Source organism: Ochotona curzoniae, unplaced genomic scaffold, assembly GCF_017591425.1.
Source record: "Ochotona curzoniae isolate NIBS_2020 unplaced genomic scaffold, NIBS_Ocur_1.0 contig_2692, whole genome shotgun sequence".
Taxonomy (NCBI): domain Eukaryota; kingdom Metazoa; phylum Chordata; class Mammalia; order Lagomorpha; family Ochotonidae; genus Ochotona; species Ochotona curzoniae.
Window position 1 is genome coordinate 2,372,951 of NW_024465556.1, and position 15,436 is coordinate 2,388,386.

Here is a 15,436-nt window from a genome sequence, read left to right on the forward strand (position 1 = left end):
CCAAAACATATAAAAAGCCCTAGGTTATGCTATTAACATTTGTTCTTTAAGGAATTTATCATGAAGTTCCCTTATTGTGTTATATTTAAAACTTTGTTTTCCCATCACAGGTAAATTTTACATTAGAAATTGTATACATAAAATAGCTCAAAGTCTCTGAGTTAATTTCTAGATATATTTCAACTCTGCTAGAGATCTTCATATGGATGTCAGAAGAGGATCAATGATAATGGCCTTAAGTGATTATTTGGCACATTGTTCACTTTTATTTGTAAGGTATAACTTAGTTTCCATCTCACATTTAAAAAGTTGGTGGACTGTGCTTTGAAAATAGGTCCTCTTTTGTTAAATAGTTTTTGAAGTCATATTTCGTCCATACAAGGTAGTTTTCTAGCAGCATTTTGGGTCATGTTACTCATGTGGTTTGGTATGATCCAGGGTGGGAGGAAAGCCTGAGCATCCGGAATTACTTGCTATGGCCGGTGAACATGCTTTTCTAGCTATCCTAATGCGATGACAAAGTAGTGTTAGGAGGCATTAGTCTCGTGGGGGAACATAGATACCCAGTCTCATTGTTGTTCCATTGTAGTCCTCTCATCTTAGTAACTTCAAGCTGATTTTAATGATAATCATCGACTTTTAGAACCCTATTTCTAGTTTGTGACATGTTTCTAAAGTATTGGTTAGGTTGTTTTGTTATTATCACTTGGGTGGCTAATTTTAATTTTTCCTATGAAGAATTGGGAAGCAGTGAAGAAATAATAGAAAAGGGGGTAACTAGGACGAAGTTATGAAGCTACTAAATAGGTGCTAATTTCTCAAGTCTAAATATATAAACAATGTGGAAAATTATCTTTGGTTCTACATTCCATTTTAAAGAGCCCATTTTCTGAACATTTTCAATGTAGTGTAGAATCAGCGCTCTACAGTACTTATGTTGGGGAAAAGTACGAGTAAACATAGATTGTGGTAAACGCAATGAACCTTTCCATGAGTATATTCTAACGTAATTCAGAATATTCACTAGATGTTACCAAAAAGCAGCAAAAGCCCATCGAAAGACAAATCCCATGGGTACAAATTGTATAAATTGATAGTAAAAAGGTAATACTTATGCTTTTCTTTAGGGGCAACAAGACAGTACGCAAGGGTAATGTTCTTGACACACTCATATCCTTGCAGGTTCAGATATTAATCCCCATAAAAGCTGACCTTATCTTGAGCAACGATTTTTCTCATACAAAAATTTCTGAGTTAATTATCTCTTCATTTTGATTACTTCTAAAGCTTCTCCAAGCCAGGCTTTCCATTTTGTAGTGACTAGTCAGGCAGAATGCTTTTTGCTAATTGTTTCCAAGGATTCTAAAGGAAATCAAAATTTTTATTTTTGGAATTAGAATGTTTTTTTACTTGCCTGCCCAGGGGATATTTGCTGTTTCACTGTAATTGCTCTTTTTGGGAATGAAAGCAAGTCTGAATCTAAGAATTACTTTAGGAGGAATGTTTTACTTCTCAATTTTAGAGTTATTTTGGCCCAAGCATAAATGTGAAGCCAATATGAGTTATGTTCAAAATTGTAGTTTTTATGAGATGAAAATACAGGAAGAAATATTTGGCTCTTTTTTTTAACTTTGACTTTTCTAACTTTTTTAACTTTACTTTTTCTATTAAATACTGTGAAATAAAAAGAAAAAAAAAACCCTAAGGGATAGAAGAAACAAGGAAGAATATAGTCATTCCCAAACTTAGCTGCATATTGAAATCGCCCAGGAATTTTTAAAAAGTACTGGTGCCAGCTTCTCCAAGACAACCTGGTGCATTTGGTATGAGGAGTGATGATGGCATTAAAAATTTTTAAAGCTCTCTGGGTGTTTCTAATGTGCAGCCAGGTTCGGGAACCACTGTCCTTGGCCGTGTGAGGAGTTAAATGTAAAACAGAAAACAGAATCTTTCATGAACTTGAGTGGTACGTTTGGAGCTTTTGCTATCTGATTGGAGTCAGGACCAAAAAAAATTACAAAGACTTTCACCTGTGACCGAAATTGATCTAATTTTGATTGCAGTCTGGCCTGAGTTTGACTCACAGAACTCCATGAAAGAATTGGCTAAATTTTCAACACCTTTGTGGACGTCTTTTCCTGAGTCCTGTTGCCTTTTATAAGGAGCAAGGGCGTTTTCTTGTAAATGGAAACTGTAGTGCAGTAACTCTTACACCACTAATGCGACTGGGACAGGACCACGGGACTTGGAGTATTCGTGTTTGGAACAATGCAGTCATTTAAAATCTGGCGAGAAAATAGTGTGTTCTTCCCGCCTTCATTCTGGATCTGTAGCACCCTACCCCACCCTAACCGCAGTCAGGTGTGTGGTGGGAAGACGCCAGGAGCTGAAGGGACTTTTGAAAAATAACACCCTTACTGCATTTCTGAAGAAACTTTCTGTCAGCAGTGATGGAGGTAAGGTTTACTTGTGACAGCTTCAGGATAAAAGGATGTAAGCAAGGTAAAACTGCCGGAAACTGGAAGTCTTTTTTTTTTTTTTTTTTTTTTTTAAAGGAAGATAGGGCCTTTCTCAGCACAGTTAACAAGTGGGTGAGTGAAAAAATGCATGGCTCAGTTCAAGTTAATATTCATATGTCTTTGAAGGGTAGTCCTGCACTTTAGATGAAAGAAAATAAGAGCAAATCATTTCTCTTGTTGAAAGGACCTCTTGACCAGTTTCCTAATAAGGAAAAGTATCTTAAATGACACTCTTTACATATGAGCCAAATAAGTCTGAGATGAGTGTTGAACCATGAGGAGATGTCAAACATTTTTAAATGAGAAAATGTCCTTTTATATCGGAGTAATTGTGTTCTGGGGATTATTGGTGAAGGTGTGGTGATGAGTTGGGCTACTGAGTAAGCACTGGGCCTGGATTTGTTTTATCTGTATCTACAGCCTGTCCTACTAATTTGATGGAAACCCCCAGTCGCTGCAGGGAATGGGAAAGACCTGACCTGTGGCACTGGATGGAATTTGCAGACTGCTGTGTTGCTGAGTTCAGTCCACAAAACCTTGGAGAATCGTTTATGACCCAAGTCTGTGGGTAATGTGCACAAGTTTGAAAAGAAACCTACTATTTTCCATTTGCTTCTTTACAACTGTGTATTGTGAGCCAGGAGTTGAGATTTTTGGAGCTTAGTGGGCTAGTCTGTGGTTCTGACCACACAGGTCTGCTCAGCCCCAGTTCTGTAGCCAGCTAAGAGGGCCCTCTGCATTACTGGGATGTGTAAATACACTCCCTGGCCATCCAGGATCCTTGGAAGAATAACTTATAGGGGCACGGACTCTTCAGCTTTCTGGTAAAAGAAAGGGTCCTTGACATGAATTTCAGTTAGGGATATCATTGTCATTTCACAGTGCTACAGTGTCTATGGTATACCGTCTCAGGACAGCATGCTTTACGGAAGGTATGACTTAGAACCAGCAGACTGAGTTAGAGGTTTACTTCTTCTCTGTAGAGCTGTATAGGACTTATTCTTAATTTAAAAGGAAGATGTCTTCAGAAGGCACCGTATCCATCTCCTCGGGCAGTCACTGCAAAAGTAGGATAGACCTCATAGGCTGCATATGCTGCCAAGTCTTGTCCAAGCGTTACTGCTTGCTTGAGCTGGGTTGCAGACACGGGAGCACTGGCATTAGGGATGGCATAACCTGCAAGAGGGGGCAAAGAAAGTGTCATGGAAGGATTCAAATTTGTTCCCTTTGGTTTACCATGATCTTTAGGACGAGGAGAATCTAACATTGCTTAAAGCTAAAGTGTGCTTTCAGGAGATCCACCTGTAAACTGAATACAAGCAACAGCTGGGGTTTAGCCAGCTGACACCAGGAAGTGGGATCTCAGCACAGGGTCCCACAGAGATGACTGACATCCAACTACTGGGCTATCACCTATTGCCTCCCAGGGTTTGCATTAGCAGAAAACTGGAATCAGGAACTGTGACAGGGGAGCAAGCCTCGGAACTCTAACGTGTGACACAGGTGTCTTAACTGGAATGTTTTCCAGTAAGCCAAATGCCCAATCTAATTAAGTGATTTTGAAATGGCATTTGAGAAGACTCAAAACTGTTCAAGGTGACCACTTGTGTCAGCATTCCTTCAAACTTAAAGAAGTAAAAACATGAGAGATAAGATTCAAAAAACAAATTCAGCAGGATGCAGGGCTGACAGAGACTTGTAATTTAGAACTTTTCCCCAGGTTCCAGGCAGATCTAAATAAGGGAAGGTGTGGAAGGCGGGGCCAGGCCATGGTGGAGGTTGTGCTGTGGGCCTGCGGTATGGTTCAGCTGTGACTCCTCACTTGCCTAAATGAGACAGGAAAAGCCATTGCTTTCACCCAAGAAGGATGTACGGAGACTGGGGAACCCAGGAGTGGGTGGAAAGAAACAGTAAAGTTTTAGTGTGTTTTTTTTAGATCATACTGTGCAAGCAAAGGTATAGCAGCCCCTCCAAATCCAAAACTCGGTGTGAACAGCAGGAGCAGCAGTTTGTGATCCCATCCTCGGGCTTTTCTGGCTGTCTTTAGAGGGCCTGCTGTTCACCCTTGCTCAGAGAGCCATAGCAGTGATAAAGGAACGATCCCCTGCTTTCCCATTACCATTAGGTGACACACACTCCTGGAGAAAAGAGGTTAATGACTACAACCCAGAGCAATACTTCCCTGTAAATGTTTATAGATCAAGGCCAGGCTATTTCTGAGACTTGTGGAAGATATTAAGCAAAAGGACACGGTCCATACAAGTAACAAATGGGGCCAGAATTTCCTCTTAAGCAAGCCCATTTGGTGCATGTGTGGTGAAGTCTGCCCAACTCCAGACGCACTCAATATGTTTTTCCCCCAGTGGCTTCTTAGGAAGTGGTGGCAGGAAGCCGGCTGGACTGTTGTCTTATAAATTGATTCCACTCCATGTCTCATTCAGTTTAGTCAGTAATGCTGACTAATGCACAAGTGAAATTTGCTATATATTTATGCCAGAGGAATGAAAAATGTGTTAACAATTACTTTCTTGATTTTTGTAAGCAGTATTTCTCAAATAAGCAGGTAATAGGAATGTGAAATTCTGTGTGTGTGTGTGTGTGTGTGTGTGTGTGTGTATGCACGCTTGCACATGTGTGTACAGCAACGATTTTACCCATGAGCATTTTGACCCTTTTTCAATTTGGATAACTTCTTCAGTGCAAAGCATTTGCATTTCCAAGTTTGTTTCCTGGGAGCCTAGTCTTTGTTTCCACAGACGTGTTTAAGGGAAGCCCTCCAATTCTTATGTGTTCTGCAGAAAACTCACATGCCCTAAATATTTTTAACTTCTTGCAGGAGCAAATAAAAGTGAGGATAAGGGAAAACATTCCAATAAGAAAACAAATTTGACAATCCTTCTGGCAGTGGCTCCTTTATATTTGTAGTGCATCATTCACTAGGTATCTTTGGAATATACTTTTTGGCAAAACACAGGCTCAGCTTTCTCCAGGAACTGAGAAGCCCTAGCCTGTCTTTATAGGAAAGGTGTCTTAGCCTGCTGCTCCCACGGTGACAAGCACAGGGAGTGAATCCCGCTCTGCTAGGAAGGACTCCTGCTCTCTGCTGGGTCAGTGGTCGCCTTGGGAACCTCTCGGGGACTCACCAGAGGGTCTGCGTGTTCCTCCTGGAGAAGCAAAGGTGGTGAGCGTGAAGTGTGATTGGCCTCACTTACAGTGAAGCAGTAGATCAAGTTTGAGTCCAAATGTCTTGGATGTGACGAATATAGACATTCTTATACTTAACATGCGACTGATAGATGAATGAATTATTTAAAAGATTGTGATATTTGTGGGGGTAGTCAGGACTCTCATGTGGGCACATCAGGAACATGCTGACCCAATGGCATGACAGAATGACTTATTCTTTAGAAAAAAATACAATTTTATTACTAGAAAAAAGAAAAGGAATTACTCCAACTGAAGAGAGCAAGTTTTTGAGAGACCATTCTTGCCTAGTTCCTTTTAATCTCTAGCGAATTCATTTATTGTTATTATTATTGCTGTTGTTACATTTGTAATGGCTACAAAATAACTGGAGAAAAATCTTTTAAAAAGGGTCCCCAAAGGCATGTTAATTGCAATAGGCTTTATACTAAATAGTTAGCAATATGCTTCAGGCCCCAACCACAAAAGTAAGTTGAGGCGTGATGATTCACATTTGAAAAGGATCCATCTGCCTGTCTTTGTCACTAGCATAGGCACGGTGTTTGACTTTAAATAATGGAAGAACAATGTGACCTACACATTTCTTTCAGGAAACAAAAACGTAAGTTGAAGATTAGAACTAGGAAGGAGCTCAAGGAATTGTTTCAGAGCAAAGTGATGTTGGCTGAATTATTTAATCCTATGAGTCCTCAATTGCTTCACCTGCAGAATGGACTTTATGAGCAATCCTTAACTCTTGGTTAAGTGTTATGAGGATTACTGCGATAGCATGAAGCCTGCAGAGCATTTAGATGAGTTCCATGCAGAGTGTGAACCAATCACCAGCTCTTAAAATAGTCCCCAACTCTCTTACTAAGATAAAAACTCTACCCAATTCAACCCAACCCAAAGAAACCAGACCATGCAGCTGCTTAAAGCTGAGCTGGGATTGCCATTCACATATGCCTAGCTGAGTTTTCTGGCCTCAGGCTTTCATAATTCATTTAGTCAAGTTTTTTAGTCCACATATGGCAGAGGTCTGATTTATTGCAAGTGGCATTAAGACCTTGGTACCAGGAATGCCCTCCCAAACACCGTGTGCAGGCTGCCCTTTCTGGCACCGTTCCTCATACCTGGGAAGACAGCAGCAGAGGTGGCGGCAGTGGCAGTAGTGGTCCCCACGTCGCCTCCGTCGGTGGGGATGCCCAGGGTCTGCAGTGTGTATTCAGCCGCATAATTCTTTGCTTCATCCACGAAAGCACTTAGCTTTGGTGGAGTGAAAGGGTGGCTGCAAGGCATATGCAGGGAAAGCAGGCGCTTTTAAACTTGTGTTATGGTCAATTGAAAACCTAAAGCCCCACCTACTTTTAAGAAGATTGGATGAGTTCATTTTCTTTGTTCCTAAATACACGTGTATTCAGAAACATCTGTAAATTGACGTAGAATTCAGGTGGTGGTTGACATTCTTAGGGCACATCTGCAATTCACAGCATGGCTTTTCCTAAGGTGTGTGTGGAACACACTGGTTCCTAAAATGCAGATTTCAGGTAAAAATGCAAAAGGTGTTATGTGTCAACAGAGATGTTGTATTTGTTTAAGTTCTAAATAATAAGTCATTTTGTTATTATAAAAATGGCAGTAAATATGGCAATTTCAGATGATTCAACCTAAGTACTCCATGGATAAGGGAATGGTTTGTACTTTGCATGTCTGTTACATTTCCTATTACCTACTTTATTCCAGTGATTGTGAATACTACTTGTGTGTATGAAATTTGGGGACATTAAGATGTCAGTCTCATAGCTGACAGGTACATTCCCAACTGTACCTCTCGCTGTTGACATTTTCTAACAAATGAGTAGGAAGTAGCTCTGAGTGTTGGTAGCAGCACACTTCTCTTGCAAGGGAATCTTAGCCTAGTGTGGGGATGACTAGGAATTTGGAGGAAGTACGCACATTGCCGGGTTCTGGCTGGCCAGGGCTGGGATCGTGATTTTGTACAGGAAGAGCTGCCTTTGGTCTTGTCCGATGGCAGAATGAAGCTGATATACAGGCTGTCCCCAGTTATTTTTCTGACAGATTTCCTCTAATATCTACAAGAGTTAAAAAAAATGTCATTTTTTTCCTCAATTGTCATATTGGCATTATTTCTCCAGTTTTCAGGTGTTTAAACTTTACTTTTTGAAGTCAAAGATACTAGAAATAGACACAAAATGCTGCATGGCTTAATAAATGATTCATAAAATTTAAGTTGAACTCAGTTTGAACTCTCTAAAGTGCTATATCTATTAGTTCATAAAAAATCATTTTCACACCGTTTGCTTTAATATTTTTAGTTTAGTCTGCTAGCTGTAAATTTTTGCCAGGAGCTTAATTTTATGATTTGTTTGATATATTTTTCTTTCCTTAAAAAAAATACATGCTCCAACACTATGTGGATGGACTTATTATTATGTTAAATACCTCTGATTATAACGGTTTAAAAGAAAACACTCTAAAACTATATTCTTCTTTAATGTCATTTGTCAAAGTGTTTTACTTCACATTTTCACCAAAAAAAAAAAAAAACAGTGAAAAAAGTTCAGTGGGTTTGTGTTTTCCGGTGAGCATTAGTCATGGGTGTGGACAGGGTCCGAGGTTTAGTTTCTTTGACAAGGCACCACTCCTGGCTGTTTCTATCATGGTCTGACTTGTAGCACCTGCCTGTGTGTTTCTTTTCCTTCTCCAATGAGTTTAAGTTGAGTCTTTGCTGAAGGCTGGTCTCTGTGTGGAAGTCCTTTCCAGGGTCCCAGAGCTCCTGAAGTCCCCCTTGCCAAGGAGAGCAGAGGTGGCTTCTGACGGGGTAACTGTGGCACTGAACAGGGCCCCAGGGTTTCTGCAGCTGCTTATGCCGTTTGCTTTGACAGCAATCCAGCTGTAGGAGCCTGCCATTTCCCAGTTTATTTGTGGATGGTGCCTAGTTTTGTTATCATTTTTTTCTTCTGAGCACTCTTGTAGTTTCTGGTGAATCTTTAAAGCATTCTTTATCTTCCCAACAACAATAAATTAGCTTTTTCTGGAAAAATATTAAGTAATTAGTTAGCTTTTGCTGGTTCTGTCTGCTTGTTTATGCCAGGTGTACAAACGCGGCACCCCTGCCAGCTGCTGACTTCGCAGGGCAGTCCTTGTCCTGTGCTCTAGTCCTTTGAAGTTCATAACCTTCCTGTGAGACTGCTTAAACCCCATCTACATTGCTTGAGAGTAGCATGACCTTCTACCTGTAAGCCACATTTATAGGAATTCAGAGTCAACTACAAGACAGCCACTAATTTAGAGATGGTTACAGACTTAAAAATATGTATCTATTTGAAAGGCAGAATTAGAGAGTAAGAAAGCAAGGGGTATGGAGGGGGAGGGAATGAGGGATAGAGAGAAAAGAGAGAGAGAGAGACAGAGAGAGAGAACAAATGAGAGAAAGACTGATAAATGAGTTGATTCCATTTGCTGGTTTACTTCTCAAATGACCACCACAACAGGGGCTGGCCCAGGCCAAAGTCAGAACTCTGGCACTTGGGTCATCCTTTGCTGTTTTCCCTGGTTCTTATTAGCAAGGATTTAGTTCAGAAGTAAAATAACTGGGACTCAAACCAACACTCGTATGGGATGATAACATCATAAGCAGTGACTTAACCCGCTGTTCCATAGTACTGGCTCCAGTACTATGCATATTGATATAAGGCATGATCCATTTCTAACCTCCATTTAGTATAGAAAGTACAGCTTTTCATTCATGTGATAGTAGCTCTTAGATCTGTTACACAATGTTTATGACTTCTTATTTTTCTCAAACTTTCTTAGAATAATTACTTTTGAATTAAATTTTACTTATTTGAAATGTAGAGTGACAGTGAGAGCGAGAGTCACATAAAAAAATATAACACCCAGGACTAAGGAAGAAGCTGAAAGCTTCATCTGGGTCAGTGTCCAGGGTGGTAGGAGCCCAAGTACTTGGGTCATTGTCCACTATTTCCCAGGTGTTTTCTCATGAAACTAGATTGGAAATAGAACACCTGGAAGTCAAACTAGACATGGGATACTGTGGCTTCACCTGATGCACCACACGCAACATGGCCCCTCTCCCAGCACTTTATTTAGGTTATTTTGGGTTTTACCCCAGGAGTCTTGTTGAATAATTTGGATTTATGTATTTGGAGCTAGCTCTATCCCCTTACTTAACAAATTTTATTAGAATTACTTGTTTATGTGTTCAAATTTTTCCTCTGGATATGTTTTTGATACAAAGGATTTGAGTATATTCACTTTTACATACCCCTCCACTACCTTGTATAACATATGGTTGCGTGAAAGTCTAATGAATATTTTTTTGGACAAACAGCTTGTTTATCACTCTGATAAGCATTTTTAAAAAATGTCTGGTTATAGTTAACAGAAAGTTTATATAAAGTAATATGAAAAGAAAATCATTAATTTTCCATCTTCATCCAAAAATCAACCAATGTGAATTTTTTAAAATCCAGTGTTTCTTCTTGGTTGTGATCCTAAGGCCTACTTCCATAAACTTGGAGCTTACACCGTTCTGGTGGGATGAGGAAAGCTTCCTCAGGTACATGTAGGCTGTAACTCTGATATTTTCAGCCAAAGTATATTTTGGAAAGGTCACCATAGCTTACACAGTCTTAGAGAATAATCCAAAGGTTAATACAGGTCTTGCTAGATTTTCTTGGAAACCCAGGCATTCCATTCTCATTTGGGTACAACTTTTATAGCTTTTCATTTTCTTACAATAAAAACCATAGTTTCATTCAGAAACATGGAAACTTACAACTATTCAGCAAAAACAAAAAGATTTGCCATAATGTCACTGTACAAATGGGAACATTATAGAAGACTTGTCTTGGCATGATTGATGGCACCTTAACGGAGATGAGAGTTCACCTCCATGTCAGCCTGCAGTTGTCTCTCAAGCAGAGTGTTTTCAAGTAGAGTTGCCCTGGATAGTCTTTTCAGGATTCTCTCTCTCTCTCTCTCTAATATTTTTCACTTGGCAATCAACATGGCCTTCACACCATATTCATCTACGTTGACCCCCTTGGGTCTTTTCTTGATTTGATTTTCACCATAAATATTGGTTGGAAATTCTTCATAGCTCTGAAGTCATTTGTGTTTAAGTTGAAAATTTATGCCTTATCACTTAAAAAAAAATCAAGAAGATAATGGAACAATGCCCACGCCTCCCTCAGACCACTTCATTTTGATGGGCCACTCAAATAAAACCTCAATAAACCAAATAATTTGATGGAAAGTATATGATAGTTATTGATTCCACTTCCAAGCTGTGTCTGGAATGACATTACCTACCTGGGGTGCAAGTTTAATTCCCTGAGGTTTTAAGGTGACTGGATTCATTGGAGTGAGCTCCATCCCAGGTAAAATGTCATAGAGTTTGTCTTCTCTCTTGTCTCCTTTGACCTGGTATCCTCGACCCAAGCCTGTGTATGCCAAATAGCCACGGCCGCCCAGGCCTCTCACTCCCGCAGCCCCTACAGGTACATTCATGTAAATTTCTAGGAATGTAAGAAGGCATTAAACTGAATCAAACCACCAGAAAATCACCCTGAATCTTACTGTAATGGAAAAGTTAGCCCAAGTCACATTGATTATTGCCATGAAGATGAGTGGAAAATGCTAGGATTCTAATGTAATGAAACTCAACTTAGGGTAAGGTTCACCATAGTGCTCACTCTCTCTCGCTCTCTTACTATAAAAAAATTTAGAACACAGAATTTCTTGAATTTATATCCTCAGTTGATGTTTTGTTGACATTTTTCCTTAGACTAGCCAAATTGGGAATGTGCCTATTAAAACATTCCAACGTAGTGTGATCACTCATTGAAATCTGTCTTGCATAGAGACTGACACTGATCATTACATTAGATACAAATTCTACCTTCCCCAGTTACACAACCCCCAATGACTTATTGGAAAATCAACATTTAGAAAGCCATGTTTAAAGGTCACCATCTACGATCTTACATTCTGACAGTGTGAGACTTAAATGTCCGTTGAGTTTCATGCATAGATTCCTTTTGATTTTTGTTTTCCTATATTCTTACTTTGATTTCCTATTAGTGGCATCAAGAGATAAAAATTAAACTGATTATCCTTCATCTGTGAATATTAATGAGTCCTTCCTTTCCTTTAAAGTTTCCTTTTCTCTACATTACAACTGGTTGACAACTTACATATAATATGTAGATTGGTTAGTGACATAATTTTAGGTTATAAATATGTAATGTTTCTGACATTAGTTTGTTATCCTATAGACAAGATATTTGAAAGAAACTCTGATATTTCTTTTACTCTACAATTTGGAAGTAGAGCAGCGGCTGTATTTTGAGTAAGGAAGTTCCAAGATTTTTGAATGCTAGAGCTTGTAGGATTTCCAATTCAGTTCTCCTGAAAAATATTAGAACAGATAAGAAGGTTGTTTCTACAGTGATCTGGAGGTGCCCCCTTTGCTTGTAGGTCAAACCGAAGAATAAATTTAAACATAGTTTGTTGAATTGCCCAGGTGGGTTTGTATTTGGAGATAGAACTGGAATTCTATTGCCATTTGCCACTTCATAGAAAATCTATTCAGGAAGAGCCCAATAAACAGAAAAAGATTGATTTCCAGGAAATAAAAAATAATGTATTTATCTTCTACATGGCTTGAACTAACTGAATCAGAAAACTGCTTGAATATTCGGCATTCTTACAGATTTGAAATATGAAATATTTATTGTCTGGTAAACAGATTAAGTTTTGCTTTCCATTTGGAGTTTATTTAGTTACCAACATACTAGAGATGTAAGTCGATATCCTGGAAGGTTTACCTTTTTAAAACTGCAATTCATATTTCTTGAGGTGTATCATAGGATACCTCATATTTCTGGAATGTTTATGATAATTTGTGATTTAATAGTACACATAAAGATGATGCCACTGAGTCGCTAATGAGTATATATGTGCCTTGAAATGTTTTTGACTAAGATTTTTTTAGTAACCAGTTGTAATGTAAATAAAAGATTCTTAAGGAATGAGAACTTTTGATGAATTTGATTTTTGATACACCAGTTCTCCATCCTTTTCTCCCAGAGGAGTCATCCATTTTTTCCAAAGCTATTACAGTGCAAATCATTTGACATCTTTGGGTTGTTGCAAGGCTAGAGCTAACTGATGTTACCTCTCACAGAAGGGGCTCGGATAATGGCCCTGTTGCTGAAGTGTCCCTTGGTAGCTGGGAAATGAAGACTGGGAATCGCTGCATAGGCCTGGGGGGCATAGAAGACAGGAGCTCCAAGGTAAGCTGTGGTGGGATCATAAATATGGCCCAAAGAGTAGGCATACTCTCCTTGCAGCATGGTGCCCCTTCCACCTGTGCCTCGGGTGTACCTAACGTAGCTGTCTTTGTCCACTGGTTTGGCTAGGGTCACTTCAATAGGAGAACCATCCAGTACCTGTGTGAAGAGCAAAGACAGACACCATGAGAAGGTCTGATTCCTAAGTAGCCACCCATTTCCTTCTAAGGGCTGGACCACTTGCTGTGTGTTGACTGTTTCACTTACTTATATTTTGTCACTTTATTGGCTTATGTTTATATGTCAGTTGAATTTTTTCTGGTCCAGTTGTTGAGTTACATATAAAATGCTACCCGGTTTGACAGTGATATATTGGGCATGCCCATTAATGTGTTGGTTGTAAATTTTAATTTTGAAATAATCACTAAGACTGAAAAGTAGGCTATATTTTTAATTTCATTACCTATGTGTTAATAGTACAATTTGCAGAAGTAAATAAAAATTTAGGTTATTGATGAGTAGAATACATTCTCCATTGCTTAGTCAGTCAATGAAGATGAAAGCAAAAGCAAGAGATCTTATGAAATATTGTCTTGGCATGGCAAACCCAATCAGACTTTTCCAACTTAATGTCTTCCTCCTTAGAGCAGCCTGCAGATTCGGTAAATCTTAGGGAAGTGGAGAGATTTAAGTATAACTCTACTTAAGGAAGAGGAGTCTGTGAGGCTACTGTGTTGTCTCCCACGGGTACTTCATGACTTGCTAAACAGCTGGGAATTAAAAAAAAAAAAAGATAATAGGGACCGAGAGTGACAGTGGGAGCAGTACTGAGGTTTCCAAGGCATACAACACTTAAAGCTGTGCTCAAGAATCACTGCAGTAGTTCCTACTAATACTTATGTAATAGCAAACTGCTCCAGATGTGGAAGGCAATGGGTGTGTGCAGGTCTACACACACAACTAACTTCTACATATTGTTTGCCTACACAAGAAACCAAGGTGGCTCTCAACAGCTTCTTAACAGATGGGCATTCTCACTCAAAAAGCACTGTCAGAAAGTGTTTGAACCTTCTTTTCATATAAATAAAGGAAATACTAAAAAACATTTTGAAAAAAAATGCCTTTCACATCACTTGAAATTTCACCCTTGTTCACATCCCTCAGTGGTCCATGTTTCTTAGTTATCTGGGCTACTTTGGTCAGTTGTTGCAAGCAGTCTGTTCCTAATTTCATGTTACCTGCCTTACGTTTTAGTGATTGGCACAGTGTCACATATGACTAGGTTAGATGAAACACACTGAGAGGTAAGATACAGATAATCTGTAGCAGTCTTACATTGATATTGTTACAGTTAGAAGAAACAGACTTGGAAGGCTTATCTCAGACAAAACATTCTCTATGTATTTAGTCCCATCTTGGGGAAGAAACTTAAATAGGTCTATGGTTACAGGCACTTCCATATCAGGAGAGTTGAATGAATCAGTAACTTCTGACTGTGTGATAGATTTTGTTCGGCATTCTTTTGCTCCTTCCAAGAGTGCATCATTCTTAAGTACTTGATGTAGATATTTCAGAAACTAGGACGACTTCTTATTCAATTACATTGCTCAAGCCCAACAACATTTCCTTCAAATCACAGATATTGACAAATTTATACAATGAGTGAATACTCATAAATATGTGGAACAAGTTAATAATCATCTAAAGCTCAATTCATCACATTTCTTTCTTGTTGGACTTGCTTTCCTGAGTTCCTTATCAGGCTTTCCTATTGAAGACTTACAGTGACTATTCTTTTCTGAGCTCTAATCCCAAGCAGATCTTGGGCCTTCACATTTATTCCCCACAGAACTTGTAGAAACCTCTGCTACATTCCATTCCCATTAGAGTTTAAGGTCTTTATCCTGGCTGGGTGACTAGAATAGCTTTCTACTAGTTTCCACTGCCTCTGTCTCTCTCCTCAACCTATGAAAAATTAACTCATAGGTTAATTTCCCTAAATTATAAATATAATTACACACACACACACACACAAACACACAATCCTTCAAAGCCACACCTGATCTGATAAATACAAATTTCTATATGGATGTTCAAAACACAGGTGCTAGAAAAACATGCTTTCATTTCCTTATCCCACATTAGTGTTAGTTATAATATGCAGTAAATATTTACTGCTAATAAATCTATTTCTGTATGACATAGGAAAAGTTTGCTGCAAAAATATCCAGTTATAGGATCTGAACATAATTTGAACACTTCTTCACTGGCATTAATCCAATGTAATGATTTGGCATTTAATTATGGGCTATGTGTATATGTTCTTAGTGGCAACATACACACTAAGAAATGATTCCAAGAGAAAAAGTGAACTTACATGTTGTTTTCAAAGCA

General features: G+C 38.9%; 1 protein-coding gene across 2 annotated transcripts in view; it reads right to left on the reverse strand.

Annotated features, from left to right (window-relative positions):
* Positions 1 to 2,917: 2,917 nt before the first annotated feature.
* Positions 2,918 to 15,436, reverse strand: part of A1CF (APOBEC1 complementation factor) — a 66,784-nt gene continuing 54,265 nt past the window's right edge. For both annotated transcript variants that reach the window (XM_040976051.1, XM_040976052.1), the window contains exons 8-12: positions 12,928 to 13,201; positions 11,061 to 11,266; positions 7,659 to 7,795; positions 6,836 to 6,990; positions 2,918 to 3,695 (exon numbers count right to left, since the gene is read on the reverse strand). In XM_040976051.1, coding sequence (XP_040831985.1) covers positions 3,544 to 3,695; positions 6,836 to 6,990; positions 7,659 to 7,795; positions 11,061 to 11,266; positions 12,928 to 13,201 — 924 coding nt within the window. In that variant the 3' untranslated portion in view covers positions 2,918 to 3,543. The remainder of the gene's footprint in view (positions 3,696 to 6,835; positions 6,991 to 7,658; positions 7,796 to 11,060; positions 11,267 to 12,927; positions 13,202 to 15,436) is intronic.